Source organism: Sorex araneus, chromosome X (assembly GCF_027595985.1).
Source record: "Sorex araneus isolate mSorAra2 chromosome X, mSorAra2.pri, whole genome shotgun sequence".
Lineage (NCBI taxonomy): Eukaryota > Metazoa > Chordata > Mammalia > Eulipotyphla > Soricidae > Sorex > Sorex araneus.
Window position 1 is genome coordinate 202,242,903 of NC_073313.1, and position 21,226 is coordinate 202,264,128.

Below are 21,226 nucleotides of genomic sequence, written 5' to 3' on the forward strand. Positions count from 1 at the left end.
CATTCCCTCACTGTGATCAGAAAAAATGGAAAGAGAAAATGGGTCAGAGAGACATTAAGTCACATTTGAAGTAAAGGACCTAGAAGCTGAGGACTAGGAAAATGTAAGGAAGTGCTTTCAGTTTTCAGTTCAGCACGAAAGAAAATATAATTAGGATATAAAGTCAAAATCCATGTGTTCAAATCCACAGGATATGTATCAAGACTGTAATATAATGTAAACTTGGTACTTTGGGCCATATGATGTCAGTATAGGCTCATCATTCACAATACATAGGCCAGGGTCACGGCAGTAGTACAGCAGGTAGGGTGTTTGCCTTGAACGAAGATTACCCAGGTTTATGACTCAGCATTCCATAAGATGCCCCAAGTACCACCAGGAGTAATTCCTGAGTGTGGAATAAGGAGTACCTTTGGAGAATCGCTGGACATGTCCCCCCCAGCACCCCCCCTTGGCCAAAACAAAACCAAATATATAGGCCATTCAGAAGGTGGGTGATAATAAGATAGTTTGTGCTTAGTCTATTGGAAATCTTCATACCTTCCCCTTAATTTCTCTGTGAACCAAAACCTGCTCTTAAAAAACTAAGGCATAAAATAAAAGTGAAGAAACCAGATTCTCCTCTAAGGCATGTACGACACAGCCAGATGCCACCTTGATTTTACACCATGCAACATGAATTAGACTTCTATCTAACACAACTGGAAGATAACAAGTCTGTGCTGCTTTATACCACAAGATTCACAAAATTTGCTATGGCTGGTCTAGATACAAATACAAAAACCAACCAGGGAAATGCAAGGGCCAACCGAGATTTACCACAGAATCACTAAGGTTTAATGAATTTTACCAAGGAAAACAATTTTGTTTTTAATTACTCTGGGGATTTTGTTTTTTAATTACTCTGGGGATTGCAAAATAAAGTTGAAATGATATTCCAGAGAGTCTGGTTTTAACAAAGAAAGAAAAGTTAAATGTGAAAGAAGGTCCCCAGACTGGAATACACTCGTTACCATTCACTCCGTTCTCAACAGTTCCAGGAAGAAATCTCACCATTCATTATCTCCAGGGATATGGTAACTGGAAACTGAAATAACTTTGCAAACAGTCTTCAGAATTATTCAGCTCTGATCAAGAGGACAAGTCCTCAGAGACATCCTTCCTTGAAAAGCTGGAGAGGAGAATTTTTAGAATGCTAAGATCAGCAGGTTACCTCATCTACAGTTAGAGAAGTGAAATATAAAGAGTAAGGGAGAACCAGGCTCAGCAAAGCCATGGGAAGAATAGCTTAAGATCCTAAGACACTTATTAAAATTTCAGCCTACTACCCACCATGGTATCAGATAATTAACGGTGACTTAAAGTGCCACCAAGCTTCTGAGGATATATACGACTTTTAAGACATTTACCTTTCATTCTTGATAACATCAAAAAGCATATGATAATGAGAAACTCGGGCCTCACAGGATGGGGAGTGGAACCGGGCCTTCTCCCTGCCCCGACGAGATCCAAGTTGCCACCCATGAACAGCTCCTCTGGCTCTTGAATGGCCATGATCCCAGAGGCAGACAAACAAATCTCGAAACCCAGTGGCTTTTGGCAGGAATCCCTCCAGGCTTAATTATTTAAATATCAGAATTCCAAAATCACGCGGCTGTGATAGTGGCCATGTGACATCATATGCTCTTCATAATCATCAATAGAAAACGAATTATCTAATGATGTCTTTTTGGCAGGTTTGATTGTTGGGGGGAAATTCCAAATAATAATGGTGGGTCCTTTGTCAAAATATTGAATGTAATCAAAGTAGAGAGAGAGTAAAGTGAAAATCATCTGCCACACAGACAGGGTGAGGGGTAAGATGGGGGGGGTATACTGGGATTCTTGGTGGTGGAACATGTGCACTGGTGAAGGGATAGGTGTTTGATCATTGTAGACTGAGACTTAAAGTTGAAAGCTTTGTAACTGTTCTCATGGTGATTCAATAAATAATAATAAAAAAAAAAACACATGAGAAAGAAGCAAGAGTTCAAGGAAGAGGTGAAAGTTCCAGAAATAAGACCAAGCTGCTAGTCCAGCAAGTAAGCCCAAACACCAATCTTAGCAATGTAGAACTAATGAGGAGAGGAGATGAGGTGGTTCCCCTGCTACAGGCTGACACTGGGGTTCTACATTCTAGTGAATTGTAATATTATACAATTCACTGCACTACTGATGTTAGATAAGACCCTCCTGAAAACATTCTTCATCAGAGCTACAGTGATGGGAAAAGCTACAGTGCCTCCCTGAGGCACTCCAGCTTCTCTCTGTAAGCTTCTTATGGACTGGCTTCCCTGCTCTTTCAGTGGAATGCAGAGGGTAGATATTTCTGTTTTTAAAAAAGGGCAGGGGCGAGGGACTTCCATCAATGAATGGCCTTAGGAATTAAGCATCTTGACTATTTTATTTGGGATTTGGGGGCTACATCAGGCAATGCTCAGGGCTTACTCCTAACTATACAATCAGGGATCATTCCTGGTGGCTTGACAGGCCATTTTGAATGTCAGGGATTGAACCCAGGTCAGCCATGTGCAAGGCACACACTCTACCCACTGCACTCCCTCATTGCTCACTGATAATTTAAAACCTGAATGCTCGTATTTGATCTTGAGATCCAAAAGAAGGCACAGTGACAATTCCATGCAAATAATGCAAGCAAGATATATGAGTGAGGGGTGTGTGTATAGGGGGGTAGGGGGGAAGGCAGAGAATACTTGTGGGCAAAGGGCAAAGGTCTGTGTGACATCTACCTTGCCACAGAAAATTGATCTCAGTTCTTATAGTATGGGAATCACATGCTTTTAAGACTGTAATAGAGAGGGGCTGGAGTGATAGCACAGCAGGTAAGGCATTTGCCTTGCACGCGGCCGACCCGGGTTCAAATCCCAGCACCCCATATGGTCCCCTGAGCACCGCCAGGGGTAATTCCTGAGTGCATGAGCCAGGAATGACCCCTGTACATTGCCGGGTGTGACCCAAAAAGAAAAAAAAAAAGACTGTAATAGAGAGACTATGTTCAGAGTATTCATTTTCTTGGTGAATTACTGAGGAGGAAATGTATTTTCAAAAGTACTTTTGATGTACATTTCTACTGCAACATCAAAACTAAAGAGCTACCAAAAATCTTGTAAGCCATCTTAAAAGTGTTACACATACATGGTTAAGAATCCTTCAACTTATTCACTGACAATCAGTTGAGTTAGGAATCATTCATCCTAGGAAGCTCACAGCAAGTGGCTAAGGGAAGATTTCTTTTAAAAGATGCATTGGGAGGAGGAAGCACTCAAAACAACTACAAAATAGAAATGTTCTTTATGTTTCATCCTTGGTAAGTATGTTTTTGTGGCTTCACATTCTAGGACCCTAGTTAAACTCTGGTTGAAGAACTCAGCCTTAACAGGGAGAAAGGCCAACTGTACCATGGAGAAAGACATCCACTGCCAATCCAAGAGTCATAGCCGGCCCTAAGATTTCCATGTGTTTCCTATTTGAGTTTACTCTGCTATAGCTCCAAGTTTATCAAAGTATATTTCATTCAAGCTAAGGGAGATTTTTCTACTGGGAAGGTTTCAAGCATCTATTTTTGTACGTATTATTTTTGTAAGTTGCAAACAATGAAAAGTTAGAAACTTCATAAACATTCAACAAAACTTTTCAAGTTAACAGGTTTGAGCACATTGTAAAAATATAAAGCAGTCACTTAAATGGTCTATATAGTTTTATACTCATCGATAAAAAGAAATCCACAGGCCAGAGCAACAGTATAGCAAGTAGGGTGCTTGCCTTGCATGCAGCTGACCTAGGTTTGGTTCCCTGAGCTCTGCTAGGAGTGATCCCTAAGTGAACTCAAAGTCAGGAGTAAACCCTCAGCACTTCAGGGTGTGTACCCCCTCCACACACACACACAAAGATATCCAAGACTAAGCAATTATAAAACACTGAATTATATGCATAAAATGTTTACAAAAAAAGTTAAAAAGACTTAAAGTACACATTAACATGCATGTAGAAAAGAGCAGAAGACTGTTTATCCAGAGGCTAATACTGATGATCCCTAGATAGTGAGATTACAGAATTTATTTCTTGCTACTTTTCCCCTTTAACACAGTTCTGGTTTTCTAAATTTCTAAGGTACCTATATGTCACATGAAAATAAATAAACATCTTTACATTACTATTTGTTACTAAAAGTACTTATTCTTTCAAACTTTTTGAAAGTATATTTTTTTCATATGTACCATTATTTATTGCAGTGCTCAATACAATAGCTAAGATTTGGAATCAACCTAGATGTCTGACAGATAAGAGAATCATAAAGATGTGAAATATATACACAATAGAATACTACACATAGCTGTAGCAATGATGAAATCATGCAATTCGGGGCAACATGGATGGAGCTGGAAGATATCATATTAAGAAAGCCAGAAGAAAGATAAGCACTGATGATATCACTTATATATGGTATTCAGAATACCTGGATGAGGAAATGTAATCTTTTAAAGGGGGCACGCCCAGATCAACCAGGGCCCCAGTGTATAGGGAGGAGAAGGAAAAAGAGAGTGGAGGAGAGGGGAATAAGTGATACATGAGAAGCAGTGGGGGCCAGGTCAGGGGATTCAGGTACAAAGGTGGTGTTAAGGAATGACAAGCGCAAAATCCAAACCACAGAGTCAACAGCACTGAAATCAAGAGACCCAAATTTTTTCTTTAGATATACGTTCTTGCTCTATTAGGAAATAAATTAACATTATCTTCAGAACAAATGGTTTCTATTTTTCTTCCTTATCATTGCTAAATTCTCTGAATACAAATCTGATTTCTTTTCGCACATTTACAAGAAGAATCTTGTAAATGCAAACAAAAACAAAAACAAAAAAACAGAAACAAAAAAATCAATACCACCTCATCCTACCAGCACCCACACTCCCCTCCATTTCCCACAAACCTATTCTATACACCATACAACCAATGATTCTGGATTCAATCACAAGACACAAGTCAGTGGCTCCAAGTCCTGGCCTGACCAGTGAGAGGCAGAGTTCAAACCTCTTTGACCACACTGAGGAGATTCTGCCAGCTCCGCTATTTGGGATTTGGGTGAGAAAGTTTCAGAAGATGGTTCTAAGGCTTAAAGCACTCCAAGAGTAAGAGTGAGGCCATGAGCTTCCTCTCAGGGGCTGCAACACGCAGGCAGGGGTTGCTGAGAGTCCAGCAGTCTCAGACTCCAGCAAGTAGGGAAAAAAAAGGTCCCAAGATTCAGTCCATCCTGACCATACTAGCTCTTGAAGAGTTACTAACAATTTCAATCTTTCTGTTACATCCTTGGGAGCAAACACAGGCTGGAAGAGAAAAAAAATTTAAAAAAATTAAAAACTTATTAAACCTGGCAAGTGATGTGACAGTGCTTATAAAATTATACAAGGTGAGCCCAGCAAGCTACCAAGAGCATCCTATCCGCATGGCAGAGCCTGGCAAGCTACCCGGGGCGTATTTGATATGCCAAAAACAGTAACAAGTCTCACAATGGAGACATTACTGGTGCCCGCTTGAGCAAATCGATGAGCAACGGGATGACAGTGATAACAGGGATAAGTGTTGGCTGTTATTTGCACTGTCATCTTTAGCATCTCCTCCAAAATACTTTTAGGTATTACTGCCACAATATTTAATGATGAACTTATGAAGAAATGCTGTTAAAACAATTGTTTCAAGAGATGTTAATTAGAAGACAGGTAAATACTCGAAGTATCTGGATTTCTTGCTGCATACAAAATGCAAATCTGAGGACCAGAGAGGTACTATAATAAGGAACTTCCTTGCACACAGCCAAACCTGGTTTCCTGTTACCACGTACAGTTTCCCCAAGCCCCGCTAGGCATGATTTCGGAGCACAGTACCAGAATAAACTTGTACATAACCAGGTGTGACCTAGAAACTAAATCAAAGCAACTGCAGAGAGCAGGGCCAAAGGGAGAACAGAACCTACCAGTGTGTTAGACTGACACAGTTTCAAGTCAGGCTTCGACTTTCTTTTGTACAGTTTTGGACAAGCTATTCCCACAACTTTACCCTTATTCACCTCTTCATCTGTGAAGTATGAAACAGCAATAGTACTGATGATGTAGATGTTTATGACTACTAAATGAAATGAGAGCACACACAGGACTTCCCGCACACGCTGCCTGTCCCATAATAGGTACCTTCAACTTTTGGAAGGATGTCGCTGACAATCAAGCCAAGACAAGGCCAAAAACTACTTTTTCAGAGGAAAGAAAGTAAAATAGAACATTTAAAAAAAATGAAGTAAAAGCCAAATATTCTTCACACTAAAAAGTCTATTTATAAATACTTGGTGCCTACATAATACATTCTGCTGAAAAGCAAATATGCTCTTGTCAGAAACCATTTCAGTGTTATTTGGTTCTTATCAAAGACCACAGCCTGATGCTGTGTCTGGATTCATCCTAACCACTGCTCTTCTCAAATTTTTGTTGCTGTTTTTTTTTTTAAAAAAAACTGGTTACTATAGGAACAAATAACCCAAATGTACCACTCAGACAAAAGGATTCTCAACTTCCTTTAACTACTCAGAGCTCTCCTTTTCATCTGTCTTCTTACTGCATTTATCACTTTCTATCTTTTGTTAGACTTGTTTGGACCAGGTCAGAGCTCTCTGTCTACACACTACATGGTCAAATTCATCTTCAGATTTTTAACGAAGCCTCTGACACACACAAAAGCCATAAACATATAGTTTATTGAGGAAAAAATAATGTACTTAAAAAAAGGCATTGCCACAACTGAACATTATATCTATCCAATTTACCCTTTTGGGGAAAAAAATAATCAAGCTTCCAAGGCACTTGACTGGTAAGAATTATGCAATTAAACCCATTTTACAGGCTAGAGAACCATTTAAGAGTGCAAATCCCTCCTGAATGATGAATATATAGAATTACAATTCAAGTATGCTGATGCCCAAACAGTGATCAACATTGTTTTAGCAGTCTTTATTAAATCATAATTTGCACACAAGTCTATACTGCACCAAAAAATTAAGTTTGCCTTGTACTAGAACTAAGCCAGAGTAGGCAATACTACCATGTGAGATGATTTTTGTTAAAAGAGAAAAAGAGGAAAGAAAGAAGGAAAAAAGGAATGCAAGAAAGCAAGAAGAAAAGAGAAAGAAAGAAAGAAAGAAAGAAAGAAAGAAAGAAAGAAAGAAAGAAAGAAAGAAAGAAAGAAAGAAAGAAAGAAAGAAAGAAAGAAAGAAAGAAAGAGAGAGAGAAAGAAAGAGAAGGAAGGAAGGAAGGAAGGAAGGAAGGAAGGAAGGAAGGAAGGAAGGAAGGAAGGAAGGAAGGAAGGAAGGAAGGAAGGAAGGAAGGAAGGAAGGAAGGAAGGAAGGAAGGAAGGAAGAAGGAACGAAAATATCCTGCTTTAGAGAGCCTCTTGCCCGCACACCTGGCTGTCTTCCCCAGGCCCCCTCGGAGGGGATGGGCTCCAGCTTCCCTCCCCACCCCTAGCTCCCGGCAGCCGAAGACCACCAGAACCTACCTACAGCCATGCTCGAGGCCCCTCTTGACACGTTCAGACAGGCCTCATGCATGAAGGTACCAGCAGAGGAACCCAGGTGTGTGTAATCCCATCAACGGCCAACATTCAAAGAGAGACTTAAAAACAAGCTCCCAGAAGTGATATCTTGTAGCCTACTTCTCCCTCTGGGAGAAAATGGCAATCTTCTGAGAGTTTCCTGCCCACATAGGACAGCCTTGTAAGCTTCACATGGTGTATTCATATGCTAAATCCAGTAACAAACTGGATCTCATTCCCCTGACCCTGGAAGAGCCCCCAGTGCGACATCCTTGGGAAGGCTGAGTTGAGATAGACTTCTAAGATCTCAGGGAAAGGACAAAATGAGAGGTTACTGAGCCCGCCCGAGAAATCGGTGATTAACGGGATTTCATGATCGTGATTGTGAGAGATCACTCATCTTTCCCCACAAGCAGAAGAGCTACTCTGTGTGTTTAGGGGTCTGGCCCAACAAGGTAAATAACACTGCTGGAAAATAAAATAGAAAACCTAGTATGATCAATTGACGGGACAAATAATACCAAAGAATTACTCTGACATGTGTCATGACTGCCATCAACAAAAATCAGAAAAACAATCCACAGGGCTGAGCAGTTAGAGTATCAATAGCATCTGACACAAAGGGGATTGATAATTCAAATGACATTTATCATTTTTCCAAATCACTGAGTCTGATTTTACAACCACAGGCTTATGCTGGAATATCTGCTTTGTAAAAATAATATGCTAATGGGAAAATGTTAGTGCAGAAAATGCACTACCATACCCAAGTAATATGTAAATTATGATAGCCTATTTGGTACTTCTCTCCTAAGACATATTTAAGAGGACTCATTTCCTTATCTTGTAACAATCTATATAATACTCATTTTTCATAATACAGACAACAATTACCCATGAAATGCACAGGGAACATTTTTTTGAAAAGAACATAAAAGGAAAAGAAAAAAATGGCATTTTAACTTTATCCAGCATTTATCATTAAGGTCTATTTTTTTAACATAGATTGTTTTTATTTATTATCATGATTTATAGCAGTATTGATATTAATGTTTTAGACATGTAACATTATAGCACCAAATCCTTTGCCAGTGTGCCAATAACAGGGCCCTTTTATTTTTTTCCTTAATTTTTTTTTAATTGAATCACCATGATATATACAGTTACAAAGCTGTTGTTCATGGTTGGGTTTCAGTCATAAAGTGTTGCAATTCCCATCCCTCAACCAATGTCCCCAGTTTCCCTCCTGCTACTTGGGTCTGCCTGTCTCTATAGCTGGCACATTCCTTCTCTCTCTCCTCCCACCACTCTCCTCCCTCCTCCTCCTTCCTCTCCCTCTCCCTCTGGGCATTATGGCTTGAAAAGCAGATACTACCACTGGAGAGGTTATCTGTTTGTTCCTTTACCTATTTTCAACATGCAGTTCTTATCCAAAGTGATCATTTCCAACTATCTTTGTCATAGTGGTCATAGTGGTCCCTTCTCTATCCTAACTGCCTTCTCCCACAGGGCTCTCTTTAAAAAAAAAAAAAAAATCCTACAGGCTCTTTCTCTCTTTCTTGAGTTTTATTTTATTTTTTTTAATTAGTGAGTCACCATGAGGGTACAGTAACAGATTTACACATTTTCATACTTGTGTTTCCCTCATACAATGTTCGAGCACCATTCCCTCTACCAGTGTCCATTCTCCACCACCAGTGAACCCAGTATCCCTCCCACCTCCTAATCCCATCCCCCCTCCCCCCACCCTTCCCCCCCACCGCCTCTGTGGCAGGATATTCCCTTTAGTTCTCTCTCTCTCCTTTTGGGTGTTGTGGTCTGCAATAGGAGTATTGAGTGGCCACAGGGCTCTCTTTAAAACCAGAAAAGGGTACTTGAGTTTTTAAGCAAAGAATTAGCCTTTTGCATCCTTAGTCTTTTCACCATAGATAACGGAGAAACGCACTACTTCAAGCCAAAAGGAATGTGACAACTTGAAAAGCAAAATGTTTCCCAGTTTCCTACTCACAAAATGAAGGTGTAGTGTACCTGACATTGTGCAGTGGGTTTGGGGAGAGGGAGGAAACCATATTCCTGAGAGGTGAGCATGCAATGCTCAGTCAGGAAGGATGTCAGTGTGACCTTTCCAAGAGGTGGTGGCAGGCACCCACGTAGCCTTAGTTAAGGACCTAAGAAAGGTCAAATTGAACAGAAGTCTCTGCCCACCAGCATGGAGAACACAACGCACATCACAGTAATGCCCTGATGGCCTCAGGAGCTAAGAAAGGTAAGCATCATGTTTCCCAACACCCAGGCAGGTTGTCTAGGCGGGCGTGATTCAGAGGTAAAGTGAGAGGTGAGGGTGGGGGAGTGGTGGGAGATGTATACGTGTGGAGGCATGTATATGTGTATATGCGTGGAGGAATAGGTGCCTGTATACTTATGTACATAGTTGAACATATATGTGTGCTTTCACTGTCAGTCATCCAGTTGTTCATCGATTTGTTTGAGCGGGCACAGTAACGTCTCTCAATGTGAGACTTATTGTTACTGTTTTTGGCATATCCAATACGCCATGGGTAGCTTGCCAGGCTCTCCAAGAGGGGCGGAGGAATCGAACATGGGTCAGCTGCATGAAAGGGGAACACCCTACCGCTGTGCTATCGCTCCAGCCATGTGTGCTTTCCATGTGTATATATGCATGTATGAGTCTTGATGCGAAGATGAAAAGGAATGAGACAGATGCACTCTAAAGGGTATGGCTCTCCAGAAGTCAGGCCAGAACATCCAGCCAGCTTCCTCTCACACGATCTGAGCTCAGAGATGGTAAAAAGATCCCAGTGTGATTTTAAATGGGACTGGGATAATGAAGAAATTGTATGGCAAAGTCCAACACAGAAGGCATGTGGCTTTAAAGGCTGTACAAAAAGAAAGTTGTGAGGGGTAGGTGAGGTAGTGAGAAAGAGCAGGAAACACTCACCCTTTACAGAACAGACCATGAATGACATTTCCATAACACCTATGACCCATATTTGTCTATGTTTTAAACCACAATTCTGAAGCTAGGGCTGTAGGTGTGCCCACATAAGCCTGGATGAATGTTTTAAAATGCACCCATTTTAATTATAGCTACATGTCTATATTTTAGGACACATCAGGATAATCCAACTTGGGGACCATGCTATCGGCCTGACTCTAGTATCTCTAGGTCCCTCTATGTAGCACCAAATTTCATGAATCTATCTTTTCTGATGGCTGAGTAATATCCATTGAGTACATGTGCCATAGTTTCTATGTAGGGGGGGAAAGAGACTCTCTTTCACTGCTGACGACTGGTTCAGCATTCACTGCTGGGAATGTTGACTGGTTCAGCTTTTCTGGAAAACAATATGGACATTCCTAAAAAAAAATCTAGGAATTGAACTTCCATTTAACCCAGCAACTCCATTTCTTTGGATATACATACCCAAAGGGCCATAACACAAAATGGAGAAAAGTTATTTGTACCCTATGTTCCTTGCAATACTATCCACAATAGCCAATATTTGGAAACAACTCAAGTGTCCAATACATTACATATTTTTTTTGCTTTGTCTTTATATTTATGTTTTTATTCTGGGGCACACCCAGAAATGCTCAGGGATCATTCCTGGGAGGTGGTGGTGGGTGGGTGTATATGTGGTGAAGAGTATCAAACCCAGGTCAGTTGCATGCAAGGTTAAGTCCCCCCTTTACCCCATACCCAGTGTATTATGTCTCTGGCTCCCAAAACTTTATCTTTTGGGAAAATCTACACTCACAGACCCAAATGCCTACTCCACATCACCCCATATATGTTTAACAAATACCTTAAATTTTTTATTTTATTTTATTTTTTTGCTTTTTGGGTCACACCCAGCGATGCACAGGGGTTACTCCTGGCTCTGCACTCAGGAAATTACCTGAATGTGCTGGCAGTACCCTGGCAGTGCTCAGGAGGCCATATGGGATGCTGGGAATCAAACCCAGGTCGGCTGCGTGCAAGGCAAACACCCTACTCGCTGTGCTATTTCTCCAGCCTGAGATTCCTGTATTTATTTTTTATTTATTTTTGCTTTTTGGGTCACACCCAGCTATGTACAGGGGCTACTCCTGGCTTTGCACTCAGGAATTACCCCTGGCGGTGCTCAGGATGCTGGGAGTCGAACCCAGGTTGGCCGTGTGCAAGGCAAACACCCTACCTGCTGTACTATTGCTCCAGCCCCCTAGACACCTTAAATTGAACATATCCAAGACTGAATTCCACCTAAACATACAACTCCATATCACTTCTCCATACTAATAAACTGAAACTTTACTCACCTACAGTTTCAGGGTCAAAATGTTAAGTAATCTGAGCTCTCACTCTTCCACCCAGAGCCCAGCTGCTGTTTGCCATGCCCATTACTCCCCAACACAGTTGGATACAACATTGCCCCTTGCATCACCACAAAGCCAGGGGACTAACTCCACTTCCACCCTCTAGGACTGATCTTCACAAGGCATCTCAGCACCTGAGTGTTTACCTAAGAGCAGTGGCAGAGGGTCATGGGCACCTGGATGGTGGTGGGTGGAGTAAATTTGTACATCAAAACTGTCAAGTTTAGCAACTGTATCCAATGTCTGAACTATCACTGTATCACTGTCATCCCATTGGTTGGTGGATTTACTCGAGCAGGCACCAGTAATGTCTCTATTTCTCTCATTCCCCTGACCCTGAAAGGGCTTCTAATCATTGGGAAAGACGAGTAAGGAGAGGCTGCTAAAATCTCAGGGCCTAAGCTATAATCCAAAAAATTTTTTTCACTAAATATTTAACTTAAATCCTGTCCCTTTTGTGCTTGCAAACCCCAATGGTTCTTCACAACAGTCTAAATGGCCTTATATGATTCAATTCCTGTTAACTCCCTGATCTCATCCCCTACCCATTCTGGTCATACCAACTGGATTCCTCGCTGGTTTTATAGTTTTTCACCACATACTTTCTGCTCAGAATCACTGCAACCTCTGTTTGCTCTGCTTGAAAATTTTGCTCCAAACAACTTCATGCTTTGACTTCTTACTTCTACCAGGAGCCTGTTCAAATATTACTTTACTTAGAGAGGTCATCTGGGTCAGGCAGAATTCTGTAAAGGCCTTCAATATTCTTATCCCCTGGTTCACATGCCCTGCTTCATTCTCTCCCCTGAGTATGAACAGGAGTTTTAAATATGATGGGTCATCAGTCCTGTAATTAAGTTATATAAGATGACAAAGGTAAAGAAATTTTGCAGATGTAATCAAGACACTGAATTAGCTGACTCTGAGTTGTTCAAAAGGGAGATGATCCTGAGGCTGCTTAAGCAGGTGCAAACCCTTTCACATAGTCCTGAGCCCTTGTGGAGAAAGGAACATGGTTTACTAATTCCCTTGAAAGAGTAAAGTCCTATCTGTGAAGTAAGGCTTCCTGTAGGAGTGGTCCACACCTGAAAGAAACTGAAATCTGCCAACAGTCAAATAAGCTTAAAAGAAGATCTTGAGTACTGGATGAGTGCACCATAACTTCAGTCTTGTGAAAAGTAGCAGAGAACAGGTACACTGTGCCCAAACTTTTGGTCAATATAAACTATGAAATAAATGGGTGTCCTTTCAAGGCACTCTCTGTGGTAACTTGTTACACAGCATCAGAAAATAATAAGCCTTCCTTATTCCAGAATAGCAACCCTATACTTGATGTTCCCAAGGTTGCTTTATCATCCCAAATTTTCCAAGAGAACTTGGGATATACACATAATTTGAATTTTTTAATTGTTCCTTGCCCAGGCTCTAAAACACCAGCTCCTGCAGGGCAAAACATTGTTCTAGTTTCCATTGCTACATACAGAAAATGTTCAATAAATCATTCAAGAATGAATGAATGCGGGCTGGAGTGATAGAACAGTGGGTAGGGTGTTTGCCTTGCATGCGGCTGACCCGGGTTCGATCCCCAGCATCCCATATGGTCCCCCGAGCACCGCCAGGGGTGATTCCTGAGTACATGAGCCAGGAGTGACCCCTGTGCATTGCTGGGTGTGACCCAAAAAGCAAAAAAAAAAAAGTAAGAAGAGCGAATGAATGAATGCATTTGCTGCTTATGTAATCATATCAGTACATAATTCTAAGAGCATTTAACTTTTAACTTTCAAAACCACACAATCGAGACTTAAACTACAAAGGCTAACTTCAGGGGAATCCAAAGATTTACCATAAGATTCAGGAGTGTTCAAATATGAAAACGCTAGTCTAAACAAATATCTAGTAAGCATTTAGCAAAAAATATATATAAATAACAAGACATCAACATATGTTCAATGTAAATAAGTTTATATTGAACTCCATGTCAATTTTTCTGTTTTTAGGTGGATAGCTTTATGAAAATCAAACTGATAAGACATCATTTCAACAACACTTTCAATGTCACCTTTTACAATACCCTTCTGAGAGTTGTATACTAAATAGCAGTAGAACCAATACGGTTCTGTACCCAAAAAAACAAGTACTGACTTCAGTACTTGGTTGAAACTGAAGTCATTCATAATACAAACAGTTTTCAACAGATGCTTGAAGGCTCTGTCCTACTTGAATGGCTGCCGGACATTGATTACTGTCTTAGATTAAATGTAGAAGAGAGGTTCATTTGACTGACAAGTGACATATATCCACCAAACATTGTAACTATGACACTTTGACATCATGACTGAAACATATGATGAGTAAGCAATGAGTCAAAAACCACAGTTTCATTATAATAGTGATAAATGTTAAGACAGAGATTTTTAATACACAAGTCGTTCTTCCAATTTAGGCTGATAACCTGTCAAGTGGAAAAAACAATGAGGGGTTTTGTTGGGACTATGGAGTCACGCTCAATTTGTCATCAAAGTACATTTGTCCCTCAAAAGGCAATGAAAATTTTGGCTGGGTTAAGTAAAATACATAGTGTGAACTGCAAAAATAAGTCACTCTTCATTGATTTTTATTGTTGTTGTTGGGCTACACCTGGCTGTGCTCAGGGTTTACTCCTAGTTTTACACTCAGGAGATCAAACCCTGGTCGGCCATGTGCAAGAAAGAGCCCTGTCTGCTGTACTGTCACTCCAGCCCCAAATAAGTCACTTTTATCACTGTATTTCAGCCTGCTCAGCACCTCAGAATTCTGCATTTAAAAGACACTACTTTAAACTGGGAAAAAAAAAAAAACCATGAAGAGTTCTAAGGTCAAAAGAATTCCAAAATAAAGCTGAACAAATTTCTTTTTTGTAACAATGCATAGAATCTGTAAGCTTCTCGAATTTCCCCCCACTCCCACAGGTGTGGTGTGTGTGTGTGTGTGTGTGTGTGTGTGTGTGTGTGTGTGTGAGTGCACATGTGCATTCTCAATAGATAGTGTGCATTCTTGATTTACCTGAACAAAGGAGATGGAACCCTTTGTTCATGGAATCCTGTGCAGGCTAGTGGACTAATGAGTTAAAACTCAGGAAAACTACCTAGTCTGTGAGGAAAAGACTAAGTGTGAATAAAGGTAAGTAGTGATTATTGGTGGGATGGGAGGTTTACAGAATTTACTGTAAGACAAAGTTTCTTTTACTGGTTTTCCAAGGAAAACACAATAGCCCTGCAAATGTGTAATGGTGCTCAGAAAAATGAGGGAATGCATTCATTCTTTGTTGTTTAAGTGTCTATGAACATCATCTGGATGTAATGCTCAGGAATTTGTATTTTAACTTGCTTTCTGGGAAACTTTCTCCAGAGATTCTGATACTTAAAATAAGCAGAATTTAAATATGTCCAAGTCCAGAAAAGGTACCATTAATATCTCCAGGAGGAAGATGAGGCAGAGCAAAGCTTTCAGTATCACAGAGGTGATCATGGCGGGGGGTGGGGAGTGGGAGAGGAATACCCAGCTGCAATATGTGCAGAGGCTAGGTAAATACCCAGCAGAGAAGCAAGAGGAAATATTCCTGCATATATATATATATATATATATATATATATATATAATAGAGGAGGCTGGATGATTGGTTTCTAAAGGTCACTTTCAGCACTGTGTCACTCAGTTAGCCATCTGCACTGCCCCACATATTGCATCTCAGAGACAAACAATGGGTCCTACAGAACGTGGGATTCTTATAATATTAGTCGCATAAGTGAATGAATGAGTGAAGAATCAAGGTGAAGAATAAATATATACATAATAAAAAAAACATGGTTCCAGAGTCCTAAAGCAAAGGAACAGGCAGGGGCTGAAGTGACAGTTGCACTGTCATCCCATTGTTCATCGATTTGCTCGAGCGGATCCCAGTAACATCTTCATTGTGAGACTTGTTACTGTTTTTGGCTATTGAATATGCCACGGGTAGCTTGCCAGGCTCTGCCGTGCAGGTGGGATACTCTCAGTGGCTTGCCGGGCTCTCCGAGAGGGATGGGCTCTCTCTCCAAAGTGATAGTACAGGGGTGAAAGTGCTTTCTTTGCAAGCAGCTGACCCAGGTTTGATCCTGGAGGTGGGGGAGGGATTTCGGGGTGGGAGGGCAGTTGAAAGAAGAGGAGAGAAAGGCTGGAGCTTCATTTTTTGAAGACTGTTATATTCACAAATTGTGAGCAATAAAGAAGGCTAATTCCAAGGACAAGAAAGAGTGTCTAGCAATGATTCCACTTTTCCTGAGAGCGACGCCAGGGAGTACTGGGGGCCAAAGTGCTCTACCCCTGTGCTGTTTGGGGAAAGCCAGGCAGTGTCAGGGATCAAACCTGGAGACTCATACATGCCAGACAAGTGATCCCGCCCCTTAAGCTATTTCTCCGGCCCCATGACTTTATTTTTTGACTGGAACAACAACCCTGAATTAAATCACACCAAAGGGGATTGTGAGGTTCCCCTGGTAAGTGCAAATCCACCAGGGGTTGTGTATGGCCATCAGAAGAAAGGGGTGATTATGCAGATGATAATCCATTCTGACAGATGATAATAACTCATAGGGTTGAAAAGTATCCTTAAATGTGAATTCAATTTTTATAGCCACAGCTATAAAAATGGTCCGTTGACCTCATTATTTTATTTACTTACTTGTTGAAGGAGAACACACGTATAATGTCTCTAAACACATTCAGGTGGCTTGGGATGCGGCCCAAGTGGTAGAGCACCTTCTTTGCATGTGTGAGGCTCTGGGTTTGGATCCCAGCAAGATGTATCCCTTACCCCCTTCCCCACTGCCAGGTGTGGCCCCCATAACAGCACAAAGGGGGTGCCGGTGGAGCTGGTACATTAACCTGCTTACAATTACCTTCAAGCAGTTCTCCTTTGGTCCTGATATACCAAATTCTTAAGAAACAACATTACAATTACAATGGACTTGCCACTCTTACAAACTCTTGAAATCAGAGCTCTCCTTCCCCGGTTGCAGAGACATTACTGCCAGGTCAGGTACTATATTTGTATCTATTTCCTCGAAGACTGAGGGTTTTTTCAAAATATATCTGTCATTTCTCCACAGTGGCTGATCAAACCTGCCACTGAAAAATGTTCTCAACAGGCAACTTGTAGTACAAGCGTAGTTTATTTCTGTCAGAGACTGACTGCTGAAGTGTGAAAGGAACTCATTAAAAATCTCTTACTGTGATCTTACTTTGAAAAAAAAGGGAAAAAAGCAAGAAAGAAAAGGCAAAGGGAAAAAAGAAAAAGACTTAATGAAGGGGCCACTGAGCCCAAAGACACACTGGTGGCGCTTTTCTCAACACTGGTGCTTCTTTAGCAAGCAATTAGGAGGGAGCAATTAGGCCTGGAAACGCAGCATCCGGTGACTGCTTGGGGAAATCAAGGCAGTTAAGGGTTTTATTTTATGCTAATATTATGAAAAGTTAATGATGGAGATCAGAATACTGCACGATAGGACGATACAAAACCAACAGCATTATTTACCTTAATCTTAAAACAAGGTTCACAGCACAAGAAGCTTCTCTGTAGTCTTCACTAGCGTTGGGTAAGCCCTTAAAAAAAAAATAGCAAACGGTATGAAAAACTTTATCAAGAGATGCCAAGGAAGAAAAATCACACTGTAGACTGCCCCTTCTGGAAACTTCCCAACTAGATCACAACACAAAAAAAGAGAGGCTTAATTTGGCCTCCTGTCATCTTCCTGTCTAAGCTGGAAAGAATTCATATTCCCATCCCAACTACTGATGTGGAATGCTTCACACAGAAAGCCTCAGTTGGCAAGTGGGCACTGTGATCTGGGAGTTGCTGTTGGACCCAGGTAAGATCAGACATCCAAAGGGATGTAGGGCACCCAGGGCCCACACCCATCGGTCCTGTGATGCACAAAGGGTGGTCACATTCTCTTTCAAGGTGCAGGGAAAGGTATCGTTCTGGAGCCCAAAGCACCACTGTGGGGGTAATTCCTATACCAGAGGGCCTGAGCAACACCATATCTCCCCTCCCCCAACCACACACACACACACACACACACACACAGACACACACACACACACACACAGACAGACAGTTCCTGGAAGAATAAAACAAACATGAAGAATAGAACACGCTTGTCATTGAACGTCAGCATGTTATACTACACAAACTTTTTTCCAGTGTCAGCAATGAAACATAAGACCTTATACCTGTGACCCACAGCCTTGGCCCTTCATTATCTTAATCCATTTTCTAGTTTCCCTTATTTTCTTTGCTTTCTGACCCATTCTTATTTTAAATTTTCTTTTTATCATTCAACCAATTCATAGTTTATCTCAATGTGTTTTACTCAGTTGCTCGATTAAGTGTAAAAAAAAAGAATCTAATCTGAATCTTAGTTTTGACTTTAATTGGTTAGGTGGACCACTTAGCCTCTCAAGTATTTTCATCCTCATAAATATCTGACCTTTTCTGCTGGGATGATGGGCTTGTATACCAACCTTACTCAGGCCTTATTTCTGGCTGGGCTCAGAGGGCCATCGGAGAGTTTAATCCCATGTGACAGGGATTAAATCTGGTACCAGCTAAAAACCCCACCCACTTTACTACAGCCCCTGGGCATCTGACCTTAAAAAATTATCCCCATTCATGAAATCCCTTCGCTTTTGTCTCCTTGGTATAGAGCAGTGTCATAAAACACAGCACAGGTAGAAAAGAATAAATTGAAGTTAAATATACAGATTTTTGAGACAAACTATGGTCCCAAGGCTGGTGACAACAGGTAAGTATAACCACTGTGAGAGCAAAAGGGCCAGCCTCTTCATTACATGGCAAAGTCAGCAAGGTGACCTGCTCTCTGTCTGTGTCCACTGCCCTGTCCCCTGGAGAGACCAACATCCTTGACTGCCACTGAGCAGGATTTCCCACTCACATCTTGTCATATAACTTTTAATATCAGCACTATTTCACTGGACTATTATTTTTACAAGGCAAGTTGTAGGAATAAATGGGCCTGTAAAATTCAATTCAATGATAAAAGATTATGAAAAGAGGCTAGAGAAATCCAGCCAAGAACCAAAAAAAAAAAAGTATCAATTAGCTACAATGTTTTGTGGCTGGAAATCTAGCAGAATGGTGAGTCATTTCCTTTCCTTTTATTATTTCACACAGGACCGGCAATTTCAGCAGCAGCCTGGCAATCCTTTCTTGCTTTCAACCCTGTCATTTAGAGGTTGGAGAGTTCTGAAAATCATGGTGAATAATGACAGTACTCTTTCTCTCCATGCCCATTAAAAAGGAGAGTTTACAAGCCCCTGAGTTGGGAAAACTAGCCTGAAACGGTGTATCTTTCTAAAATGCCAGTGTGCTGACAAGTCTTTAAACAAAGCATCTTTAACAGCGAATGCCCGGCAGAGAAACATACCTGAGGGTCCTGCACGGAGAGGGACTGGATTTGCTCGGGTAGACTGCTGGCGTTCACTGCGATCTGCTCAGGAAGCCACGGAACACAGAGAAAGCAGCGTGAGACACGGGGGTCAGCGTGATTACAGTAAGGCCTGATCGGCACAGACCAACATTGTAAATGGCTGAAATAACTGAAAAGCAGTACTTCCCACAGTGCGGTCTCCGTCATGTCACTCTGGATAGGAACGGGCAGGCCGCTAAGCTAAAGAGGAGATGGCACGCACTGACGAACTCATACCTGATATTTTAAGCAGCATTATTAGGAATCTTTTGTGATTCCTTGTTTCAAAACTTCAGCTAAATAGTATTTTATTTCATCCAAACAGTATTTCCTTGTTCCAGAATACTGTTCAAGATGAAACAGTATTTCATCTAAAACAACGTTTTTTTTGCAAAATTCATCTAAAGAGTCTCCTGACAAAAGTTGTTAGGATTAGTAAAACCTGTCCCTGTTTTAGTTATCACTCTGATCAATTTGCTCATGGAATTTCAAACATAAATGTACTGGAATTTTTGCCACACCTGGCAGTGCTTAGAGGACCACGTATAGTGCCAGGGATGGACCCTGGAGTGGCCAGGTGTAAGGCAAACACCCTACCCTGTACCCTCTCTCTCTCCAGACATGAGTAGTAAAAAATACTTTCCCCCATAGAAACGCCAGTGTGATAGGGTATATTTTTCAAGTAGAGAATCTGACCCTATGTGTGATAACCCTAAAATTTTCTGCCTCAAGCCCTGCTTATATTCTTATATTCTCTGTGGTTGGAACAAAACTCAAAATAGATCAAAACCCAAAACAGAACAAAACTTAAAAAACCTGAAAAGAGAAATGGTATTGAAAATCAATGAAAAGGAATTTCCATGTCTGAATTCACTAGCAATTCTGAAATAATCAGAAGGTATAAGAAAATGTTTCTATGGCAAGAGTTTCCCAAAATTTTATTTAAACATAAAATTCTTACTCTCTGCGCTACCTCAAAAGTAGCCATTTAGGGATAAGCAAGACAGTACAGTGGGTAAAGTGCTTGAGTTTCACGAGGCCCACCAGAGTCCCATCTCTTTCACCACCTATGGTGCCCTAAGACAGACCAGGAGTGTTCCCCGAGCACAGAGCCAGGGAACACTGAACACTTCCGGGTGTGGCCCCCAAAAAACAAATAAAGAAGCAAAAAGTAGCTATTATGAATATGGGGAAATATACTGATGTGGTGCTATTTACTTGGAAAATATATTAAAAAATAGAGCTGGACTGAGAGAAGATTAGATGAATAAATCTAGATAAAGCAATTTCAGTGAAGGTGAGTCTAGCTGATAGGTATTTGTGTGTTTTCTATAAAATTCTTTCAATGCTATTATACATTTTTTAAAATTTCCATAGTAAAATGAGGGAAACAGAACATATTTGAAGAATAAGCTACCTGTATCCATTAACCAAAGAATACTGGCCTGCCACAAATAAATCTTATTAAGATCCATTCAGGCTGAGTGACTCCATATTCTGAAGCAAGGTGTGAGATATAACCAAAAGCCTAGTTAGCAATTAGAGCAAAATCTACCCTTCACAAAACCCCCCTGGCATTTACTAGAGGGGACAACTTTGTTTTTCCCTTGGGAGGTCCCATCTCTTGTCCTGCAACCTTAATCCAAGGTAACTATCAAAGGACAAGAGGCATTTAACTAAACATGGGGGCCGGAACCTCATGTACCCCACTG

The 21,226-nt window shown here is 41.0% G+C and overlaps 1 protein-coding gene across 1 annotated transcript in view; it reads right to left on the reverse strand.

Moving 5' to 3' along the window:
- STK39 (serine/threonine kinase 39) overlaps nucleotides 1–21,226 on the reverse strand; it is a 296,613-nt gene that overhangs the window by 88,615 nt on the left and 186,772 nt on the right. The window contains exons 13-14 of the mRNA XM_055122270.1: nucleotides 19,473–19,535; nucleotides 17,561–17,628 (exon numbers count right to left, since the gene is read on the reverse strand). Coding sequence (XP_054978245.1) covers nucleotides 17,561–17,628; nucleotides 19,473–19,535 — 131 coding nt within the window. The remainder of the gene's footprint in view (nucleotides 1–17,560; nucleotides 17,629–19,472; nucleotides 19,536–21,226) is intronic.